General features: G+C 44.8%; 1 protein-coding gene and 1 long non-coding RNA gene across 6 annotated transcripts in view; one reads left to right on the plus strand and one right to left on the minus strand.

Moving 5' to 3' along the window:
• LOC105492307 (uncharacterized) overlaps positions 1–15,224 on the minus strand; it is a 75,737-nt gene extending 60,513 nt beyond the window's left edge. For 3 of the 5 annotated variants that reach the window (XR_011625126.1, XR_011625122.1, XR_011625124.1), the window contains exon 1: positions 14,213–15,224. This is a non-coding gene — a long non-coding RNA (uncharacterized lncRNA). Of the gene's footprint in view, positions 1–11,814; positions 11,865–14,212 lie in introns of all 5 variants that reach the window. The other 2 variants (XR_011625123.1, XR_011625125.1) reach the window with 1 other exon arrangement.
• Positions 15,225–15,339: 115 nt separating this feature from the next.
• The window catches only part of RETREG1 (reticulophagy regulator 1), a 149,569-nt gene continuing 139,893 nt past the window's right edge, over positions 15,340–25,015 (plus strand). Inside the window, exon 1 of the mRNA XM_011759330.3 lies at positions 15,340–15,736. Within this exon, the coding sequence (XP_011757632.1) occupies positions 15,417–15,736 (320 nt within the window). The 5' untranslated portion in view covers positions 15,340–15,416. The remainder of the gene's footprint in view (positions 15,737–25,015) is intronic.

The following is a 25,015-nucleotide window of genomic DNA, read 5'->3' on the forward strand; positions in this document are numbered from 1 at the left end:
CAAGTCTTTAGAGACTTACAAAGAGACTTAGACTCCCATACAATAATAGTGGGAGACTTCAACACCCCACTGTCAACATTAGACAGATCAACGAGACAGAAAGTTAACAAGGATATCCAGGAATTGAACTCTGCACCAAGCGGACCTAATAGACATCTATAGAACTCTCCACCCCAAATCAACAGAATATACATTCTTCTTAGCACAAAATCACACTTATTCCAAAACCGACCACATAGTTGGAAGCACTCCTCAGCAAATGTACAAGAACAGAAATTACAACAAACTGTCTCTCAGACCACAGTGCAATCAAACTAGAACTCAGGACTAAGAAACTCAATCAAAACTGCTCAACTACATGGAAAATGAACAACCTGCTCCTGAATGACTACTGGGTACACAACGAAATGAAGGCAGAAATAAAGATGCTCTTTGAAACCAATGAGAACAAAGATACAACATACTAGAATCTGTGGGACACATTTAAAGCAGTGTGTAGAGGGAAATTTATAGCACTAAATGCCCACAAGAGAAAGCTGGAAAGATCTAAAATTGACACCCTAACATCACAATTAAAAAAAAACTAGAGAAGCAAGGGCAAACACATTCAAAAGCTAGCAGAAGGCAAGAAATAACTAAGAGCAGAACTGAAGGAGATAGAGACACAAAAAACCCTCCAAAAAATCAATGAATCCAGGAGCTGGGTTTTTGAAAATTTCAGCAAAATTGATAGACCACTAGCAAGACTAATAAAGAAGAAAAGAGAGAAGAATCAAATAGACACAATAAAAAAACATAAAGGAGATTTCACCACCAACCCCACAGAAATACAAACTACCATCAGAGAATACTATAAACACCTCTATGCAAATAAACTAGAAAACCTAGAAGAAATGGATAATTTCCTGGACACTTACACTCTCCCAAGACTAAACCAGGAAGAAGCTGAATCCCTGAATAGACCAATAGTAGGCTCTGAAATTGAGGCAATAATTAATAGCCTAACAACCAAAAAAAAGTACAGGACCAGATGGATTCACAGCTGAATTCTACCAGAGGTACAAGGAGGAGCTGGTACCATTCCTTCTGAAACTATTCCAATCAATAGAAAAAGAAGGAATCCTCCCCAACTCAGTTTATAAGGCCAACATCATCCTGATACCAAAGCCTGGCAGAGGCACAACAAAAAAAGAGAATTTTAGACCAATATCCCTGATGAACATCGATGCAAAAATCCTCAATAAAATACTGGCAAACCGAATCCAGCAGCACATCAAAAAGCTTATCCACCATGATCAAGTGGGCTTCATCCCTGGGATGCAAGGCTGGTTCAACATACACAAATCAATAAACGTAATCCAGCATATAAACAGAACCAAAGACAAAAACCACATGATTCTCTCAATAGATGCAGAAAAGGCCTTTAGACAAAATTCAACAGCCCTTCATGCTAAAAACTCTCAATAAATTCGGTATTGATGGAACGTCAATATAATAAGAGGAAATACATATATTTCCTCTTACATATATATACATATTACATATATATAGCTCAAAATAATAAGAGCTATTTATGACAAACCCACAGCCAATATACTGAATGGGCAAAAACTGGAAGCATTCCCTTTGAAAAGTGGCACAAGACAGGGATGCCCTCTCTCACCACTCCTATTCAACATAGTGTTGGAAGTTCTGGCTAGGGCAATCAGGCAAGAGAAAGAAATCAAGGGTATTCAGTTAGGAAAAGAAGAGAAATTGTCCCTGTTTGCAGATGACATGATTGTATATTTAGAAAGCCCCATCATCTCAGCCCAAAATCTCCTTAAGCTGATAAGCAACTTCGGCAAAGTCTCAGGATACAAAATTAATGTGCAAAAATCACAAGCATTCTTATACACCAGTAACAGACAAACAGAGAGCCAAATCATGAATGAACTCCCATTCACAATAGCTTCAAAGAAAATAAAATACCTAGGAATCCAACTTACAAGGGATATAAAGGACCTCTTCAAGGAGAACTACAAACCACTGCTCAGTGAAATAAAAGAGGACACAAACAAATGGAAGAACATGCCATGCTCATGGATAGGAAGAATCAGTATTGTGAAAATGGCCATACTGCCCAAGGTAATTTATAGATTCAATGCCATTCCCATCAAGCTACCAATGACTTTCTTCACAGAATTGGAAAAAAATGCTTTAAAGTTCATATGGAACCAAAAAAGAGCCCGCATTGCCAAGACAATCCTAAGTCAAAAGAACAAAGCTGGAGGCATCATGCTACCTGACTTCAAACTATACTACAAGGCTACAGTAACCAAAACAGCATGGTACTGGTACCAAAACAGAGATATAGACCAATGGAACAGAACAGAGTCCTCAGAAATAATACCACACATCTACAGCCATCTGATCTTTGATAAACCTGAGAAAAACAAGAAATGGGGAAAGGATTCCCTATTTAATAAATGGTGCTGGGAAAATTGGCTAGCCATAAGTAGAAAGCTGAAACTGGATCCTTTCCTTACTCCTTATACGAAAATTAATTCAAGATGGATTAGAGACTTAAATGTTAGACCCAATACCATAAAAACCCTAGAAGAAAACCTAGGTAATACCATTCAGGACATAGGCATGGGCAAGGAATTCATGTCTAAAACACCAAAAGCAATGGCAACAAAAGCCAAAATTGACAAATGGGATCTAATTAAACTAAAGAGCTTCTGCACAGCAAAAGAAACTACCATCAGAGTGAACAGGCAGCCTACAGAATGGGAGAAAATTTTTGCAATCTACTCATCTGACAAAGGGCCAATATCCAGAACCTACAAAGAACTCAAACAAATTTACAGGAAAAAAAAAAAACAACCCCATCGAAAAGTGGGCAAAGGATATGAACAGACAGTTCTCAAAAGAAGACATTCATACAGCCAACAGACACATGAAAAAATGCTCATCATCACTGGCCATCAGAGAAATGCAAATCAAAACCATAATGAGATACCATCTCACACCAGTTATAATGGCAATCATTAAAAAGTCAGGAAACAACAGGTGCTGGAGAGGATGTGGAGAAATAGAAACACTTTTACCCTGTCAGTGGGATTGTAAACTAGTTCAACCATTGTGGAAAACAGTATGGCAATTCCTCAAGGATCTAGAACTAGAAATACCATATGACCCAGCCATCCCATTACTGAGTATATACCCAAAGGATTATAAATCATGCTGCTATAAAGACACATGCACACGTATGTTTATTGCGGCACTATTCACAATAGCAAAGACTTGGAATCCACCCAAATGTCCATCAGTGACAGACTGAATTAAGAAAATGTGGCACATATACACCATGGAATACTATGCAGCCATAAAAAGGATGAGTTTGTGTCCTTTGTAGGGACACAGACGCAGCTGGAAACCATCATTCTCAGCAAACTATCGCCAAGAACAGAAAACCAAACACCACATGTTCTCACTCATAGGTGGGAATTGAACAATGAGAATACTTGGACATGGGAAGGGGAACATCACACACCCGGGCCTATTGTGGGGAGGGGGGAAGGGGGAGGGATGGCATTGGGAGTTACACGTGATGTAAATGACGAGTTGATGGGTGTAGCACACCGACATGGCACATGTATACATATGTAACAAACCTGCAGGTTGTGCACACGTACCCTAGAACTTAAAGTATAACAAAAAAATTTAAAAAAAAAGAGCATTTTTTTTTTTTTCTAGACAGGGTCTCACTCTGTCACCCAGGCTGGAGTACAGCGGTGAAATCATGGCTCTTTGCAGCCTCGACCTCCAAGGGTCAAGTGATTCTCCCACCTCAGCCTCCTGAGTAGCTGGACTATAGGCACATAACCATCACGCCCAGCTAATTTTTATATTTTTTGTAGAGAAAGGGTTTTCCCATGTTGCCCAGGCTGGTCCTTTCTGTCTTTTGAGAATCACTATAGAGTCGTGAAATGTTAAAAATACAATGCATTACAGTCGTTTCCCAGGATTATTTTTTTTATCCTCAAAGTTTCTCAGATTTGACCAGTGAGATCCTTTCCAAGCTGACTTCTGTATTTTTTTGACATGGACTTTTAAATGGTCTGTGAACACATCTTTGCTTTCTGATACACAAGATGTTCCTAACTCTGACCTAATATTTGCCAATTCTCTAAGGAGCTCTGGTTCTTTTTTTTTTTTTTTTTTGAGGCGGAGTCTCACTCTGTCGCCCAAGCTGGAGTGCAGTGGCGCGATCTCGGCTCACTGCAAGCTCCGCCTCCCGGGTTCCAGCCATTCTCCTGCCTCAGCCTCCCGAGTAGCTGGGACTACAGGCGCCGCTACCACGCCCGGCTAATTTTTTTTGTATTTTTAGTGGAGACGGGGTTTCATTGTGTTAGCCAGGATGGTCTCGATCTCCTGACCTCGTGATCCGCCCGTCTCGGCCTCCCAAAGTGCTGGGATTACAGGCTTGAGCCACCGCGCCCGGCCGGAGCTCTGGTTCTTTTCGGCAGGCAATAGTATTCAGAAACCAAAACCTGGTTCCTACACGAGCTTATTGCTATGGGGTATTATTGATTCTAAGCTTTTTCAGGGACACAGCTAGAATATCAGATCATGATCTCCCACTTACTGATAGCTCCAATTCAAATCCTACACTGCAGGGTTCTCCACCTGCCCTCCCTCCCCCATCTTATGTTCTAGATCCCTTCACTGAAAACCCACATTAAAAGCAAGAAGTAAACACAATCCTCAATGGTCTGAGTTTGGAGCTGGGACTGTTACCCACTGGAGCAGCACAGGGAGGCAGAAGGAAAGATTCCCTTGCCAATCAGCTTGATTGTACCTCAGGCATCTGGCTGCTAGCGCCTTCTTGGAGTGGGCAGACTTTTATACAGAAAGAAGATGGAAATTGTCCAATTGGATGTTACTAAAACATGCACCTGTGACCCAATTCTTCAGAAACCTACTTGTGGACTTTTAACATAAAATCAGCTTTTGAAGATTTTTTACTGAAGAATTAAGGACAAAACTGCTTTTGTAGCTTTGTCCATCAAACAACACTTTTCCAACAGAAAGCTACTTGGCTCATGACCCCTGGAGAAATGGCCCCTTTAGCTATTTCCTCTGAACAGAGTTCTCTGTAGAGAGCTGTGGTTAAACCACCCATGAATGGGACTGATTTCTCTTTCTGGCTTTGTACACTGCAGAGAATTGTTCTGAAATTTGATGACACAAGCTTTGGTATCGGTTGCAACAGTTTTTCCATGCGGCCCAGGCCTTCTTGGGAGTTATACCTGATGTAAATGACGAGTTGATGGGTGCAGCACACCAACATGGCACAAGTATACATATGTAACAAACCTGCACGTTATGCACATGTACCCTACAACTTAAAGTATAATAATAATAAATAAATTAAAAAAAAAAAAAAAAAGAAAGTCACTATAAAATGCCTGGGTTCAGGATCCAGATTCTCATGGAGATATTCTCCCACTGGGTCTCAACTGCGGTTATTCCAAGTAATTCCCACAGCAGTGTCGACGGTAAAATGTTAATTGTTTTGAAGACAAGGTCACCAAGACTCACAGAGTCTGTGTCACATAACACAAAGTCACAGGCTACTATGCTTTGTTGAATCTAAGATGCTTAAGATTCTAAAGTACATTCCATTTCCAGGTACGCTAAAAGTGAAAAAAAATACGTATATGTCTTATAATCAGTGAAATACAGTGGGCAGTGATGGATCGAGGGTCAAATTCAGATCCTCATGACTAAGAAACACAGGCTTTTTCTACTTAAGGGTTAGTGCAAGAAGAGCAAGCTGAACTGTAGATGGAAGATCTGGGCTTCCAGGAGGTTGAAAAAGACAAGGAAAGATAGTACAGCATGAGCAACAGCGTGGACATGAACGTTTGCTTGGAGTACGAACTCAGAGATGAGCTAGCCTGACAATAGCCAAGTGTTCACATTTGGGAGCAGTGAGAAATGTGGCTTTTAGAAAGAGACTGGCCAGATGAACCAGCTTTAGAAGGCGGCTGGCAATTTCTTTAGGTGTAGCAGTTCTAGGTGACTGGGCATCGTTGTAAGCGCTTGGGCGTGGATGCTACAGGTTGAAAGCACTGTTTTAAAGGAGAGGTGTACAGGGAGGATTGGAAGAGACAGGAGGCTGACGCAGTTTAGATGGGCAACAGGCACTGAAACTTGAACAGGGATGGCAGCCCTGAGACTGGAGAAAAAAGGACTAGGCGAGGTGAGAACACTTCAGAGGAGGAGTTCTCAGCAACTGTTGACAGGTTGGAGATGAACAGGGAGCCCATATAATTTCTCATCCAAACCCGGACACCTCTGAGAAAGAAAGTGAAGCACTATTAATAACCACGCCAGAATGTGGATATCAACCAGCACTGTCTTGGGCAAATTTGATAAACGGTTGGTTACTGCCGATGAGAGAATGAAGGAGAGATCAGAATCAAAACTGCTCCAATATTTCTTGTTTGGGGGACTTTGGGTTACTGTAGTTCACAGAGCAGTTGCAAATGCCACTTCGTGTACAAGGAGAATCTCTGATTTTCTCCCATCCTTCTCAGAAGCAGCTGTGAGGAATCAAACAGCCCACATGGTATAGGTGAAGGCACAGACTTTCCTGGGGGAAACTTATAAGCCAAGGTTGGAAAGAGAAGGCATCCGATACTCCTCTTAACCACACAGAGAGGTGTGGGCCACAGCCGGGATGTTCCTGGAGACCCCTGGATGGACATGCCAGGGAAGGAGGCTCTCTCCTCCAACTCTCTGCCACCTCTCTTCTTTAATGGACAAGAGCAAGAACCACCTTTTCAGTGGGAGAACAGTCTACAGGTATATTAGATGTCCTCAGATTGCGGACAGTGTCTGGGAAATCCAGCTGCCCAGTATTTGGAGAATCTGAGGGCTCATTGGAATCTGGTTTTGGAAGGAGACCCATTGAGCCTGTGGGACCCTGGGTTTAAGTGCATCTCTTCTCCCTGGAGAAAGAGGAAAGGCCTTCAGTCCCATCCAGGACCTTGTCCAGGCAAGCAACCCAGAGCAAGCCCCCATGGGCCTTTTATGGCATAGTTCTGCTTGTGACACCGAAGTACTTGGTTTAGGGCAGAGGAGGGGCAGGAGTGAGGGTGAAAACTGGGAAGTGTGATATTGAGATATAATAAATATATATTTGGTCATCCTCCCTGGTTCCTAGCACAGAGCTTTGAAAACCCTTGGAATTTCCTGAGTGATAGAAATGAGAAGAGCATCATTTATTTTTCATAAGTCCCTTTTTTTTTTTGAGACGGAGTCTCACGCTGTTGCCCAGGCTGGAGTGCAGTGGCGCGATCTCGGCTCACTGCAAGCTCCGCCTCCTGGGTTCACGCCATTCTCCTGCCTCAGCCTCCTGAGTAGCTAGGACTACAGGCGCCCGCCACCGCGCCTGGCTAATTTTTTGTATTTTTAGTAGAGACGGGGTTTCACTGTGGTCTCGATCTCCTGACCTTGTGATCCGCCCGCCTCGGCCTCCCAAAGTGCTGGGATTACAGGCTTGAGCATAAGTCCCTTTTAACCATGCTTGAGTTTACACTTACGAGATGATTCTTCCTTGATCGCTAGATGGTTTCATGATGGGGGCTGGTGGCCAGAGGAACTGACCTTATGATTACAGGGTTGGATCATCTGGCCCCACCCTTAGGCCCCCTGGGGAAAGGAGAAGGACTGGAGGTTTTGAAAATCACCAACAGTCACAGATTTAATCAATTATACCCATATAATGAAACCTCCATAAAAACTCCTACACGAAGGGGTCCAAGCAGCTTTTGGGTGAGTGAGCAAACACACCCACATGCCAGGAGGGTGGCACACTCCAACTCCCCTGTGGGGCTGAAGTGCCTATATTCAGGACCCTTCTGGACCTTGCCTGCCCTATGTACTTCATCTGCATGTTCACTCATATTCTTTATAATTTCCTTTATAATAAACTAGCAATAGTAAGTAAACTGTTTTCCCTGAGTTCTGTGAGCTGTTCTAGCAAATTATTGAACTTGAGCCAGGAGCGGTGGTTCAGGCCTATAATCTCAGCACTTTGGCAGGCTGAGGTGGAAGGATTGCTGGAGCCCAGCCTAAGACCAGCCTGGGCAACACAGGGAGACACTGTCTCTAGAAGAAATAAAAGTTTAGCCAGGTGTGGTGGAACACATCTGTGATCCCAGCTACTCTGGAGGCTGAGATGGGAGGATCACTTGAACCCGGGAGGTGGCAGCATAGTGAGCCATGATCATGCTACTACATTCCTGCCTGGGTGACAGAGTGAGACTCTCTTTGCGTGTGTGTGTGTCTGTCTGTCTCTCTATCAATCAATCAAATCAATCAAGCTCAGTCATGGAAACCTCTGATTTATAAGTATGGGAGGTCCAGGACTTGTGGTTAGCATTTGAAATGGGGGTAGTCTTAAGGGGCTGATCCCTTAATCCATGGGATCTGCTGGGTTAGACCAGGTAGTGTCAGAAGTGGATTGTTTGATACCCAGCTGGTGTATAGACAATTAGAGAACTGGTTATTGGTATGGAAAAACCCACATATTTGGTGCCAGAAGTATTGGGAGTAAAAATAGTTCAGAGCATCAAAGGACAACCTTATTACAGGTTTAGTTTTAAGATCTTAATTGACTTTATTTGTAATTCCAGAATCCAGCAAACTTCATCTGATGAAATAGAAGTGTTCCAATGGGTTGAGTAGAGGAGGGTGGTTTCATACAGAGAAGGGCTGAAGAAAGCAGGGACAAAGACCAAAAAGCTGATTGGTCATTTCAAAGTTACTTTCCTTGCAAGGTGGAAATGGGGAACAGAACAGTAGAGAAATAACTGATTGGTTAACATCAGGTCACTTTCCCTTGGAAGGGAGAGAGTAGAGGGAACTTCGTTACCATGCAGATTGAAACTGGCCTGCTTGGGAAATTTGGCTTTCTGTCTCCGGATTGTTCTGGACTGCTCTGGAGGTCGGTTAACAACTCAGGTTTGGCTTGGCAATGTGGAACATCAGCATGAATGACTTCATTCTGATTTTTGGTCTGGTCTGTTGGGGCCTAGTGGAGGAGCTTAGTCCAAAACAATAGCCTCCTGACTAGTCTGAAGGTAGTGAGTTACCTCAATTGAGTGTTAGCAGTCACAGATCAAACCCCTTGTTCTACTCTTTCCACCTTCTCACTCCTGCACTCACGACAACAGCAACAAACAAAACAAAACAAAACAAAATATATATATATATATATTTTGAGACAGGGTCTTGCTCTGTTGCCCAGGCTGGAGTGCTGTGGTGCGATCATGGCTCATTGCAGCCTCGACCTCCCTGGCTCAAGCAATCCTGCTACCTCAGCCTCCTGAGTAGCTGGGACAACAGGTGCATATTTTTTGTAGAGATGGGGTTTCATCATGTTACACAGTCTAGTCTCCAACTCCTGGGCTCAAGCGATCTGCCCACCTCCCAAAGTGTTGAGATTATAGGCGCGAGCCACCGCACCTGGCCATCATTCTCTAATTTTTATTTAGCAAGAGGTAGAGAGAGCATCCATTTTCAGTGAATTAACCTACAAGCAAATATACTGAACTGTGAACTATAATAAGTAGAGCCATATTTCTTGAATGGGTCAGAAGACATTAGGGTTTCATAGTGCTAATGGGTCCCCAGAAACACCACTGGCTGTGCAGCAAGCACCCGACTGCAGCATGTATGCATAACTGAAGAGGGCACGTGTGACATGGTCTGACTGCAGGGCCTGCAGCCATTTTCATAGCCTCAAGCGTCGCCACATTTTGTGCCTGATTTCTAATGAACTAAAATTAGTAACAGGTGACAAGCCAAATATACACTTGGAAGGGTTGTGCGATGTCACTTTCATAGCTATTCCATTGCATTCCACTCATCTATTTTTAGCATGGAAGATACCCCCTTGAGACTGGAGGCCTGATTTGCAGACCTGGATTTAGAGAGAATCACAACACAGTTTTGCTTTGAGGATGGAAGTCAGCCTGGAGTTCCCGGGACCTCAGGACACTGCTGCTTTGATTCTATCACTTCCTTGGTAAAAGTCAACAACAACACAGAAACCCACAAACTCCAGGAATTCTCTACTGCTCACAGGATTTTTTTCTAAAATTCTGTTACTGATACTTAAAACTTTCTTTTATTTGATCTATTTATCCAAAAGTCTCATCACATACCATGCCCCCATGCAGTCGCACGGAACTGGCCAGTGCCTCTGAACTCTTCTTGGTCATGCCCTCTGCCAAGTTCTCCTACAAGCCATTCTGTCTGCCTGGATCTGTCTTGTTCAGGATGCCTGCTGGTTTCTGAGCTGCAGACCCTGTACCCGACAACCTTACTGGCATCTCCAGAGATACCCAAATGCAGATCCATTTTCAAAAATGAAACTTGTCAGCCTCCCTTCCAAACTGGTTCTTCCTCCTCCCTCATTCTAGAGAATGACAAGGGAAAAGTCTCTGACAGTGCCTTGCTCTGCCAGGCTTTATGTCCTCTAAGGTCTGGAGATATCTTTCTGAAACACAGACTAGCCCCTCTGTCTCCTGCTGCAAGCCCACCCATGGCTCCCTGTTGCTCTCAGGACAGAGCAGAAGCTTCTAGCATCATACAGGAGGAGCCCCACTGTGAGTAGCCTCCTGCTCCTCCCACCCCATCCTCCAGCTTAGATCTCCTCCAGGTTTCCACTGAGGGCTATGTTGGCTCCTCTCCTGCTTCCAGACTGTGCACGTCAGGCTTCCCCATTCCCTTTGCCCAGCACCTTCTTCAGGGTCTTTATCCATTGTCTATGCCCTAAGCACCATGAAAGAAATAAGCAGTCCTTTTCATCTTACCAGAAGCCCACAGTCAGCCTTTCAGGAATGTCTGATGACTAGTGAATGAAGCACTGAAGAAATAATGAGTGAATGATACGCAAGTACAATGATGCAGAACCGGGACCATCAAAGGGGGTGGGGGAAGAGGCTGCAGCAAGGACCCGGCAGTACTTTGTCTGCTGGTTCAGATTCCTGTTGGGAAGGGGTTGGAAGTTAATGTCCTGCAGTCACCCCTGTGGATCATAGGTGTGTGTGTTTATGTGTGTACCTGGGGATAGACAGGTAGGCCTCCTTGGAGGATATACTTGTTGTCATGTGACCTTAGTTCTTTTCAAGTAACCATTTTGAAGCCTTAAAAAAAACTCCTTTTAGGGATTAGGAAGCAGTACCCCAACTGATATCTGGGTGGCCAACATCTTGGCCACTATCTTTCTGGTAAGCACATCCCTTACAGAATGCTTGTCAAACACAGACTATTCTAGTTTGAATATTTCAGTTTGTATACGCACAACAGACATTCAACATAAGTAGAAACAGTGAATTCCTTCTGTGAACCAGGCACTGGGCTGGGCCTTGGAAGTCGGGTTAGAGACCTGGGAGATGAACTTCCTTCCTTTCCAACTGCTCTGTTGCTGCTGATGCTGTGTGATACTCTTACTTATCCGTGCTTAGAGTGAACTATCCAGGTTTTCTTAGTGACAAGAAAATTATGGAAATTTAGGAATAAGGAACAGAGTATAATAGCAAGGAGAGGAGGGTAGAAAGGGTTTCATAAAATTATCGACACAAAAAATGCTATCTGCAGGCTAATAAACAATACAACATGTACACAAGTATAGTATTAGTTCATTCTCATGCTGCTATGAAGAAACACTTGCGAGTGGGTAATTTATAAAGAAAAGAGGCTTAATTGACTCACAGTTCCGCATGGCTGGGAAGGGCTCAGGAAACTTACTATCATGGCGGAAGGCGTCTCTTCACGGGCGGCAGGAGCGAGAATGAGTGCTGAGTGAAGGGAGAAGCCCCTTATAAAACCACCAGATCTTGTGAGAACTCAGTATCACGAGAACAGCACGGGGGAAACGGCGCCCATGATTCAATTATCTACACCTGGTCCCACCCTTGACACGTGGGGATTATTACAATTCAAGGTGAGATGTGGGTGGGGACACAGAGCCAAACCATTTCAAGGAGCCTCCTTTTGTTTAAGGAATCATGGAGCTACTGTAATATTCTAATATATAATATTTTAGAGAAAAGAAATTTCCCCAAAATATTATGCCTGGGTGGCATTTCTCCATCCTTTTAAGTCTTAACTTGATTTTGCCCTAGGAGACTTCCTGTAGTGGGAATTAATTATTCATTATTTTTCTCTCCTATTACAAGCTTTCCACATACTCTTACACGAGAAAGGTGAGTGGCCTCTGTTAGAGAGTTCTTACATGTATTTGGACTTTACTGGAGCTGTCTCATTTTCTAAACTGTCTCAGATTCAGCGGCTATGGACTTTTTTTTTTCTCAGATGCATTTCCAGTTTCCTTTTCTCAGATATATATTGTCAAATCATCTAGCTCACTAGTGTTAATCACTCTGTTCCTAATATATAGCAATAAAAATTCAGAAGAGAATCTTAGTAAGGTTACCTGCAGGAGTTCAAGAATGTGACGTGTTCTTAAAACTAGAGGACGAGGTTGATTTCAACCATTGTTAGCATTATGTTTCTGTGATCTTAGCCATGAATAAATTACTCAAGCATCACAAATATCATCAAACAACAACAACAACAAAATTCCACCCAGCAGCACCATTTGTATGTCTATTCCAGTGTCTACTTGTGTCTACTTACTTAAGTTTGTTTGTAACTATTAGAGGTCGGAGGTGAAAAGGACAGGTTAATTAGCCCAGCCGTCTATGCAAAACCATTTGCGTAGCATTTTCTCCAGAGTAATTTTGAGAGAGAGAAAGGATAGACTTTACAACACATAACTGTGGGGAGGCAGGTTTACTATTAAACAGAGATAATAAATAAGTGTTGGAAACTACACACAGCAACTGGAGTTTAGCTTTTATGTGTCTTGGTTGCCAGCAGCTTTTACTACTTCAACAGATCCTCGCAACAATAATTAGAATTCAGGGGAAGCAGGAGGGGGGTGCTTAATCTTGCAAACCCGTTTCTGGTAGCACATCAGCACTGGTCTGGGGCATGGGGACACCTGGTTCTTCCTCTCTCCTGCCCCATGTTCTCCACACTGGCTGCGGCACACTTCTGTCTAGTGACAGATTTTAGAATAGCAAACCCTGGGCTGTATCAAGCGCCAAACAAAGGCCAAATGACACAATAAAAGCATCATTTATCTTTCAAAAACTTCTCTGCTACTGCCAAGAGGGAGGACCCACACCTGGGAAAAAACTGTCTTTCTTATATGGATGAAACCTGAATTGTTTCCACGTTGCTTTTTCCTTACCACCCAGGCCACTTTCCATCGGGTTATCAGGATACTCCTAAGAAGGGAAGTCGGAAGTGCCAGATGTTCTGTATCACCTTTAGTTAAAAACTAAGCCTCCTGTTACCAGGGGTCATTCAAGGTCCACTATTCCCTTTGGGAGTTACTTAAGGAACTGTGCGTCTCCACCTGCAACCCCAGGCCTCCTCTCCTGTTGAATTCCCAACAGCAGTTATTGCCCCTGTCCCCAATCCCCACACTAATGGGGGCCCTACAATTTAGGGCAGAGGCCATTTATTACAAAACCCTCTTGAAACCTGGTCTCTCCACTCCTCCCCTAATTTTCGATGCACAGTTTAAGGGATCTCTTAGCACTTAGCGATTGCTTCTTTGATGTGGCAGATATCACAATTGTAATTAGGCCCTCATCAGACTGGGAGCTTCCTGTGGGCAGAAGCTGCATCCACAGAGCTTAGCAATGCTTTGTGTACTCGGTAGGCGCTCAGTAAGCCTTTGCATGGACTCTGGGAATATACCCCCTTTGAAGTACAACACCCAGTAAAGTACAGACACCTGCAGTGAATGTACAGATCAATGGATTCCGCATGTGTATACACAGAGGTTTACAATGACCACCCAGAGGAGCGTTACAGAACATTCCCCCAGAGGCTCTCTTGACGCAGAGAATTTAATTGCCCTCCCTTCCATCCTGTGCAGGCAGGCTGGTTGCCAGTAAAGGGATATGAGATGCCCTGATTCATCCGCAGATAGAACCCTTAGGATGAGTGGGAAGGACCTGTCATTCTAGAGTAAAAGTAAGGCCAGGAAGATTAAAGAAAACAAAAATTTAAAAATGCAAATGGTGAAAAGCATAAACCATGAACTCTTTTCCTCTTTCCCCACACTCACCCAGAAGCACCGGGGCAAAAGAGATGGCATAGGAGGTCTCAGGATCACCTGCCGCCCCACCACTGCCGTGATGCTTGCTTGTGACGTAGAGGCCGGAGTGGCTCTGAAATCACTGTCTTCAAAGCAGGCCAAACCTTGCTTGACACGTGCACAGGTCCATTCTTTTGCTTTTCAGCTCCCCGCAGGCGCGGACCAACGTGCACTTCTGAGCCAGATCACCTAGCCACAAGGAGGAAGAGAGACAGAGAGAGAGAGAAGAGAGAGAGAAAGGAAGCACCTCAGAGAAAGAGATAGAGAGAGTCTGAGCCACATCACCTAGCCACAAGGAGGGGGAGAAAGGGGGAGAAGTGAAGAGAGACACACACACACACACAGAGAGAGAAGAGAAAGGAAGCACCTGAGAAAGAGAGAGAGCGTCTGAGCCAGATCACCTAGCCACAAGGAGGGAGAGAGAGAGAGAAGAGAGAAAGGAAGCACCTGAGAGAGAAAGAGAAAGAAGAGAGAGAAAGGAAGCAGCTTCCCCCAACGCTGCGGCCTGGTGTTTCCTCCCGTGTCAAACAAGAGGGCCCCAGATTGATCCCAAATGCTTTTTCATTTCTCAATCCAACATTTACACCAGCACATTACTCCCAGGGTGCCCAAGACCTCTGCTATGGTTGTGCTGCTGTCCCTGCAAAGGCGCTGGGGATGGCCGAGGTGGGGGATGTTTCTGGGGGCTGAAATACGCTGCCAGGGGAAGGGGCGCCCCGATACCACCCTCAGTGGCTGCTGGTTGGGCGACCGGTGGCCCTGGCTTGAGAAAGTGAAAATGTCCAATCTATTTTGCCTGTAGCCTTGGGTCCCTTTTGGATACGGAACCGAGCAGCGGTCCTCCACTTCGCCCTCCCCCGCCGCTGCAAGAGAAAAGAAGGTCGTTTTCCTTGTGTCCCCGGAGAGGCCCTCGAGGAGCCCGGAGCCCCCCGGGGACGCCGCCCAGCCCCGGCGCCCGGCCCCCGGCCCCGCCCCTGCGCGAACTCGCCCGCACCCACTTCCCCGGGCGGCGCCCCCTCTGCGGCCCGTGACGTCACAAGGCCCCCAGCCGCCTGCGCCCCGCGGTGCGCGCCCCGCTCCGGGACCTGCAGCCGCCGCCCCGCCCTCGGCGCCCACACCCAGGCGCGCCCGCGCGCGCGCCCGGCCCCGTCCCCGCCTGGAAGCCCAGCTGAAGATGGCGAGCCCGGCGCCTCCGGAGCACGCCGCGGAGGGATGCCCAGCTCCCGCAGCCGAAGAGCAGGCGCCGCCGTCGCCGCCGCCGCCCCAGGCACCCCCCGGAGAGCGGCAGCAGCAGGAGGAGGAAGCGCAGGAGGCTGGGGCGGCGGAGGGCGAGGGGCTGCAGGTGGAGGAGGCCGCGGGCCGGGCGGCTGCCGCGGTAACCTGGCTACTTGGGGAGCCGGTGCTGTGGCTGGGCTGCCGCGCCGACGAGCTGCTGAGCTGGAAGAGGCCGCTGCGGAGCCTGCTTGGCTTCGTCGCTGCCAACCTGCTGTTCTGGTGAGAGCTTGGGCAAGGTGGGGGCGCTCAGGAGGGCAGGTGACCTTGGGGCGCCCGGGGCCCCGGGGAGGGGAGCCCGCGGGACACTGCGGAGGAAGAATTGTCAGCACTGCCCCACTTTCTCGGCCACCGGTCTCGAACAGGTAGACACTCACCGCAACTTTCCTCCGGACGCACGTCCCTATGAGCAGTTGTCGTCCTCCGTGTGGGGATCCAGCCTCAGATGCGAGGTGGTCGGCCGACCCGCAGGCACCTGCACCTACAGGTGTTCCCATCGTACTTGAAAACTTCGCCCCTGCTTTCTAAAACTCTCAGGTCTTGACCTGCTCGCCCAGGCTTGCGGGAGCAAACATGCTTGAACGTGTCTTGGTTCTTGCGGCCCCAGCAGGCATATCTGGACCAGATTAGGTACACGTTCAAAACGGTGCCACATTCATCAGTCACCTGAGATGGACCCCGAATGATTTGTTTTTCCTTCCCCTGAAGGGTTAGGTTTACTGTCTTTATTCCCTGATGAGAAAACGGGAGGCAAACAAGCAGGTGGAGTATGCCCAGCACCCACCCCCGGGTGTGCCCAGTGTGGAAAACAGGTATATTTTTAGGTGAAGTACAGGGAGAATACACGGGAATGCTCAGCTCTTGAGCAACAGGTTTGTCTCTCCAAAAGGCGCTCTTCACCAGGAAGGCCAGGGAAGTGTCTGTCTCCTTCGTTGAAAGTGGCGTCCTGTCATCCGTTACCACGCTATTGAGGGCGGAGAAAAGCTTTCTTTGTTTTCTAAGTGTTCTCATAACAAACATGACCCACACGGTGCAGAATAATCAGAGCTCCGGTGACAGGTACCTTGTTACAGAACAGAGATTTCTGAACCTTAAAGTTGAGAAATAAATTGCACAAAATAGCCTGTCATTTTCTAGGTTAACTTGAGCAAGGTGAATATTTCCTGCAGATCTCTACTTGTCCTGGTGTTTTCTCTTAAAACGAGCTCTGTCTTGTCGGAGGTCCCTGAAAGTGGATTAACTTTGGGTCTCTTAGCTACCTGTGTTTCTAGAGTTTATTCCAAATCTATCTTATTATGGAGTTATGCGAGCACTCAAATAAGAAGGACATATTGTCTTATGCTAGATTGGGCAATAGTCTAATAGTCTTAGGGCTGTGTCTCACTAATGTTTTCAATGTTTTTAACATTTTATTTCTTAATTTTAAATTTTATGTCTTTAAAAATCGAATACAGTCTCATAGTTCAAAAGTTTTAAAACTTTTGAAAAGGGTAAGCGTTTTGAAAATCTCTTTCTCATCCCAGTCCCTGGCCGCCCAGTTACCTCACGGAGGCAACCAATGTTACTAGTTTCCTGTGTCTCTTTCCAGATAGTGCACATTTCAGCAGATACACCATATTCTATGCAAATTGTGGAACACCATATGAGCTCTCCCTTTTCCTAGTATTTCTTGGTGATTGCTTCCTTGTTCTTTTTCAGCTGCTTCAGAATTCTATTGTAAGGATGTCTCAAATTACTTAACCTGTCTCCTACTGAGGCAGTAATGTTTCCAAGCTTTTGCTATTTCAGCATTATAGCTAATGACCCTGTACGTGCATAATTTTGCATGTATGCAAGTATTTTAGAGAACTTCCCAGAAGTGGAATTGCTGGGTCAGATGGCATGTGCACTTGTAATTTTGATGGCTATCACCATATTGCATGCAGTTCCTTAGGATTCTAACAATTGATACTCCCACCAGCAATGTGTGTGACTGCCTACTTTGCTACACCCTTGCCAAGAATATTTTATGAAACTTTTTGATCCTATAAATCTGATAGGTGAAAAAGACTATCCCAAAATGTTTTTATTTTGCAATTCTCTGAGCATTTTATCTTATGTTTAATAACCACTACAGTTACCTATTATCAGCATTTTTGTTTATAAATAACCTGTCTATTTTTTTCAAGTAGGCCATTGTTCTTTTCCTTACTGATTTATAGGAGCTGTTTTTATATTAAAGACTTTAGCCTATTTCCGTAACATGAGTTGCAAACTTTTTTTTTCTATGATGTTTTCTTTAATGACATATTGAAAATAATGTTTTTGCATAAAATAATTGAAAGGCATATTTGGTAGTATTCAGGGCTGTTTTCTTCCAACCATTTTATTTATGACTGATGGAGAGGAAAACATTGGCCAGCCATTCCACCTAGATACAGCCTTCTCCTTATCTGTTTTATTTCATCTCCTGTTTGTGGCATCTGCATTCCATGCATGTATTTTCTTTGACAATAATGACTGTCCTGTTCTTTAAATTCAGAATTACTTGTTGCTTTTGCATTATAATTCATTGGAATTTATGACCCATTTATTAATGTCATTAAAGTTTTGTTTTTTTTCCCTTTTATTTGTTGCTCTGGGGGTTAAAATGATTTTCAAGGACATTACTTTTTTTTAAATAATGTATGTCTTCTCAACTGATCTTAAATTATATGGTACTCTAACCTTCCGTGTCTTGGGAACTCTAAAGCACTGTATTTTCTATGAGAAAAAAAAAAAAAAATCAGTTTTAAAACTATGAGGAACCCAACCAAATCTGTCTTAAGCAATGGGATGTTGTTTTCACTTTAATTGATGTTATCTCAGTTTTGTAGAAATAAACTTTTTAAAGAGATATTTTTGAATGATTTAGCATTCAAAAATAATGACTAATGACTGGCATTAGCAGTGGGTTTTAGGAGTCTGAATTTGACTCAAAAGCTTCAACATTTATTACCTGCCCATTATCTGCAAGATTTTGGGCAAAAATTATGACACAGCCGTAACCAACGGGTATAACTCAAAGTTGCATGAATTAAGTGAGGTGGAAGATTCGGGAAAGGATAATTCGTTTTGATATGGTTTTTGGGAACAGTGGTATTGTGGATGGAAGAGATTGTGGGGTTCTTGATAAGAAGATCATGCTTGAACCAGACCTCAGTGGACAGGAGTGATCTGGGAGATCTAGTACATGATCAAGAGCATTCTAACCCTGAGGAATACAATGAACACAATAGCATCTTGAAAGTGTACCTAATGTTTCAACCACCACACAGTGTGCAGATGCAATGGCAGCATGGGTTGGTAGAAAACGTGGTGGGAGATAAGGTTGGCTAGGTGGTTTGTGGGGTCAGTAGTTGCCTCAGATGCTATGTTGTATGTTTGGATTTGTTTTTTCTATAGGCAACAGGGACCAAAACAATACTTTGCAGAAGTGTCCACAAATAATTTAATGGATAAGTTTATTGTGGTTCATTTATTTATTATACATTGTGATACCATAAAACAATGAAAATACAGCTTTAGCAACAACAGGGATGCATTTTACAAATGTAATTTTGGTCAAAAGATGCACAGAATAATATATGCTGAATGATTCAATTAAGTTTTAAATGGTGCAGAAACTGAACAGGATTGGTCAGGGATACACACATACGAGATAAAACTACAAAGAAAATAAAAGACATTCTCGAATCAGATACATAAGGCAGACACACACATCTGCATTCTTATCTATGATGTATTTTATGAAAAATACTAAAATATGAAAAAATGCTAAAAAACGATATTCACTGAGAACTCAGAGGGGTTTGGTAAAATAGAGGCCACGTAGAGTGCCTGTCTCCAAAAGCAGGGTTCCCAGAACTGAAATAGATTGGGCAAGAGTCACATAGTTTTGTGGCGATGAGGGGCCTCAGATAATAATATCTCACTCATTTCACCAATGAAGAGCATGTTTTTAGAATTTTTTCCTTCATTTAAAATTTTATTTATTTAAAAATTAACTAACGTAGCCTTACAGTTCAGATGTTTAAATGTACAAAAGGGTAAACATTTTGATGTCTTCCCACGCCTGTCCCTGTCTACGCAGTTTCCTCTCAGAAGCAACTGATGTTATACTTGTAAGCACATCCTGAAATAGAATGAGCCCAATGTAATAGAAAATGTTGGTTTTTTTTTTTTTTACAATATCAACTTTTTGTGGTTTACCACCAATAAAATGCACATACTGTAAGTATACAGTCATATGTACTATATATGCTATATATGCCTGTGTAACCGCACTAGCAGTCGAGAGCTAGAATATTTCATCACCCTTAAAGGCTTCTTTGCATCCCTCTTCTGTCAGCACCCACCCCTGGGGACTGATCTGTTTTTGTCACTGTTGACTAGGTTGGACTTCCCTAAAGCTTCGTGTTATTGTGTTATTTAGGGTAATGTCTTTTTTTTTTTTTTTTTTTTTTCCTGAGATGGAGTCTCACTCTGTCGCCCAGACTGGAGTACAGTGGTGTGATCTCGGCTCACTGCAACCTCCACCTCCTGGGTTCTAGTGATTCTCCTGTCTCAGCCTCCCGAGTAGTTGGGACTACAGGCACCCACCACCACGCCTGGCTAATTTTTGTATTTTTAGTGGTAATAGGGTTTCACCATGTTGGCCAGGCTGGTCACGAACTCCTGACCTCAGGTGATCCGCCTGCCTCGGCCTCCTGAAGTGTGTGATGTCTCCTGTGTCTGGCTTTGCTTACTCAGCATAGTTTTGTGATTCATCTCTGCTGTGTATATCAGTGATCTGCTGCTTTGTATTGCTGGGTAGTGTATCACTTTGATGATGTACCACACTTTGTTTATCCATTTGCTAGTTGATGTTCTCTCAGGTAGTTTTCATGTTTGACTATTATGAATAAAGCTATTGGAAAGCATCAGGTAGAAATCTTTGTGTGAAGTGTCTGTTTTTGGTGAGGAATGTGGTAAATCCTGATGGTTGCCTTGGATAGGCACAGAATGGAGTAAAAGGTCTGTCTCCTAAGTCTTGCTGATTGTCGTATTGAAATTTAGTGGCTTATGATGCAGCTCCTCTTTTAGGCATGTTACCTCTGCAGCCTAGAAAGCGTCTGTGATGTGATTTGGGTTTGAACCCATGGTTGGAGACCATGGCATTTAGAAAAGTCCACGCATAGGCCTTTTTCCTTAGTGCCTGTGGCATTTCATGACGATGGCATTACCTTCTATTGGTATAAATACTAAAACTGTAAGAAAGTGATTTGCCTGAGGTGACCACACAGGGGCACCCCTGGCAGGAGACCTGGGGCACTCTGACTTTTCAGGCGTCTCAGGCTGGGCACCAGGCAGTCTTGAATGCCAGCAGGACCTCCCAAGAGTTCTTGGAGCACCGCTGTCAAATTGTTTTGGAAGGTTGCAGGGTTCAACTTCCCACTTGATGTCAAGCGCCCCTTCTCTGCCAGCATGAATGGGGTGCCCCAGCTTGTGATAGAGCCATGGCTCTCAAAATGAGGTCCTGGTCCAGCAGCATCCACATCATGAGTGTCACCTGGAGATGCAAAATCATGGGCCTCCTCCACACTCACTGAACAGGAATCTCTGCAGGTGGGCCCAAGCATCTGGGTTTTCTCCAGCTCTCCAGGTGATTTGATACATGTTCCAGTTTGAGAACCTCTATGTTTGAGCACGTTCTGGAATTGTGAGCTATCTTCTCCATAAGGCAGCATTTCCATTGCTGGGCGGCACTCACTGGTGTTTTCCTTACATGAAGGCCATTGCTTGATTGTCTCGCAGCTGCCCAGGATGTAGGCCCCTCCCCAGGACTGCCCTTTGTCTGTTTCCAAATCCATTCTCTTCTTGATTCCCACTGAGTCTTCTCTTCCCCGGCTGAGAAATCCTGGGCGCCTCCACTCACCACTGTCCTGTCTGGTTTGCAGATCCTTCTGGCCGGGCTTCAGTTCATCTGTATTCTGCCTGGAATGCAGCATTCCTGAGGTGGCCTGACCACTGTGTGCGCTCTCCCTGCCTCCTGGATGGCGTCCTTCTAGCCTCAGAGCCTGAGACAGAGTTTCTTTACTACAGTTGACAATAACTCCCTTTTACAGATGCTACTATGTCTGGTTGTTAGACTCTTAAAAATAAGTAAATATGTATCATCTAGCACTTTGTCAAAGTATGGCTATATGTATAGTTATATATAGTTAACAGTTTGTCAAACTTTACTGAAGTTATTATAAAGGGTGTTCACATGTAGCATCGTATTTACACCTTGCAGGAACCCAGTGAGGTGTGTGTTGTTCCCATTTTACACAGGAGGAAACGAGAGGCCCAGAGAAGTTAACTGAACACCAAAGCTGACGTTGACCTGTTCTGTTTAATAGAATGTTTGCAGTGATGGACATAGTCTGCCTTTGCACCACCTGTTATGGTAGCTTCTTGTGGCTGTTGAGCATGTGAAATGTGGCTAGTGGGACTCAGAATGCCATTTGACTTTTATTTAAGTGTAAGTTTAAATAGCCACACATGGCAAGTAGCTGCTGTGTTGGCACAGTCTTAGATAAGGGATAGATGCTGGATAATGAAGCAGTGTCCATTTTCCCTAAATTCAATGATTTTTCTACTCTATCTCTCTAAAGAACAGTAGGAGACTATTAGGGCTTACTTTTTTCAGTATTACAGAGTTACACTTAATGATTTCATCACAGAGTGAAAAAAATTATATTGGGAGAGGGTTGCTTCTGCATGAATGGGAAGGATCTTTTTAGACTGTCAGCCAGCCTGCTCCAAGTTCCTTGCCTTATCTGTGTTCTGTCTGAGTAGTGGGGACCTGTGAATGAGTGTCTGCTCCCTGCCCAGTGTGGTCAAGGGGGTGTACCTGGGCCCAGGGGGTATACCAGAAGCCCAGTGCCTGAACTTAGCCTATGCACTGGTTTAGGAGACACAGCTGATTTGGTGAATTGATTGAGAGAGTATGTCACAGTTCTAAATTGCACGTCACGGTCTCCAGGGCTTTACAGTTCGGGACAAAGTGGGGATGGGGGAGGTTTGGAATAGCTGATGAAAGTCTCGTGAGATTTATTGTATAAAGCTAGAAGAAAAGGTGTACTTTTAAAAGTGAGGTTAATGGTGAGGGATTTCCATGTAGGACAAACTCAGGAAGAAGTGGGAGATGAGCAATGGATGTTATCCGGATGGAGAGACTCTCCTGACTCACACCGAGGGTCTGTTTTGGGGACAGAGAATTCATCTTGGGTTGCCGGATCCACATGAGGTCTGAAACATTGTAGATGTTAAAAAAGATTTGGTGAAATGAGCTGGACTAGAGGATATTCTCCTATGATGAATAAGGTGGGGCTATTTAAAGACTGAGAGTGGGCTGGGCATGGTGGCTCACAATTGTAATCTCAGCACTTTGGGAGGCTGGGGCAGGCAGATCACCTGAGGTCAGGAGTTCAAGACCAGCCTGGCCAACATGGTGAAACCCCATCTCTATTAAAAATATAAAAATTAGCCAGGCATGGTAGCATGCGCCTGTAATCCCAGTTACTTGGAAGGCTGAGGCAGGAGAATCACTTGAAGCCAGGAGTTAGAGGTTGCAGTGAGTTGAGATCATGCCACCACACTCCAGCCTAGGTGACAAAGTGAGACTCTGTCTCAAAAAAAAAAAAAAAAAAGATAAATAATAAAAACAGTGAGAGTGGAGTGGACGGGGAGGTTTATGTGCTTGCTAAGGGGAATACCCAGAGGCGAGGCTGCAGATTGAAAGGGTGGGGCCAGGTTTTGAAGAGGTTACTATTGCACTATGCTAAGGAATTTGGATGACATCAAATAAGCAATACCCATCTATTACCTTAATATGAATACCATCATATTCCTCCCTTTCTTTCAGGACCTCCATTAAAATACGCAACAAGTATTTCTTTTTTCTTTCTTTCTTTTTTAAAAATTGAGACGGAGTGTTGCTCTGTCTTCCAGGCTGGAGTGCAATGGCGTGATCTTGTCTCACTGCAACCTCTGCCTCCTGGGTTCAAGTGATTCTCCTGCTTCAGCCTCCTGAGTAGCTGAGATTACAGGCCCCTGCCACCACACCCAGCTAATTTTTGTATTTTTAGTAGAGACAGGGTTTTACCATGTTGGCCAGGATGATCTTAAACTCCTGACCTCAGGTGATCTGCCCGTCTCGGCCAGCCGAGCCACCATGTCTGGCCAAAATATGCAACAAATATTTCTTGAGGGTGTGCTATATGCTGACACTGTTCTCGGTGCAAGGGATTTAACAGTGGACAAACAGATAAGATCCCTGTTCTCCCAGAGCTGGTATTCTAGTGGTGAAAGTGGTAGAAAAAAAGACAATAAACAAATGTACAAAATGCCAGAAGGAGCTGGATGTTATGAAGAAAACTAAAGCAAGGACAAGGGCTAGAGAGGGACAGAAGTGACTACTTTGTTGAGTGGTCATCATTGGCCTTTCAGGAAAGGACCTTGAGCAGACACCTGAGGAGCAAGTCAGGGAATGATCCAAACACTCTGGAGGGGAGTGTTTCAGGCACAGGGAATGGCACACACAGAAGCCCTGGGATGGGAGTGGGCTTGGGGTGTTTGCAGGGCGGCAAGGAGGCCATTGTGGCTGGGGCTGGGTGAGCAAGCGGGAGGCAGTGATGGTTCAGCTTGGAACTTCATGCTACAGCTGTGCCAGAGGCTACTTGTCAGCTTTCTGCCAGCCCCTCTGGATGAATTAGGGGAGCAAGAGCCTGGGGCCAGGCACCAGCTAGGACACCATTGCAGGAGCACGTGGTGGTGCAGAGAGGCTGAGCCAAGGTAGTGGGGGTGGGGAAGAGGAGATGGATTTGGGGTAACTCTGGAGATAAAATCAGGAGGACAGAATGATTTGGTGGGTAGGGGGAGGGAAAGGCTATGGGCTAGATGACTTAGGCTATGGGCTAGATGAGGAGTGCCTGATAGTGACCTTAACCAATGTAAGGGTGGCTGAGGTTGTGGCAGGCTGAGGTTGCCCAGGTTTGGCGATGTTGCATCGGACGTGCCTGTAGCTCACCAGGTGAATTACCCACGTGTCACTACACTGTTAGACACAGAATGACGCTCAGAGTGCAGGTTGAGTTTGAAGTATGGAGTTGTATGTGTTGGAGTTTAGTCATTGCAGCCTTGGGAACATGTGAAATTTCCTGGGGAAAGCTGGGGGAGAGTGTTGGGGAGATTGAATTACCACAGTGGGTGACCAGAAAGAGCACCTTGAGAAGGAGAGTGGCAGCAGAGGGGAGTCCCAGGAGAGGGTTGTTTTGGAGCAGCCAGTGTGGCAATCATGAATGTCATCTAGTACTTGATTTGTAGTTGCTCCTTCCTGGCCTTAGCTGTAGCAGTTTCTATAGGGGCCTGGTGGTCTCCAATCACGCCCGAAGGGGAGGACACTCTTCCTTTCTCCGTGGCACTACCTCCTCGCTGCAGCATTGTGGCTCAGTGGAG

Source organism: Macaca nemestrina, chromosome 6, assembly GCF_043159975.1.
Source record: "Macaca nemestrina isolate mMacNem1 chromosome 6, mMacNem.hap1, whole genome shotgun sequence".
Lineage (NCBI taxonomy): Eukaryota > Metazoa > Chordata > Mammalia > Primates > Cercopithecidae > Macaca > Macaca nemestrina.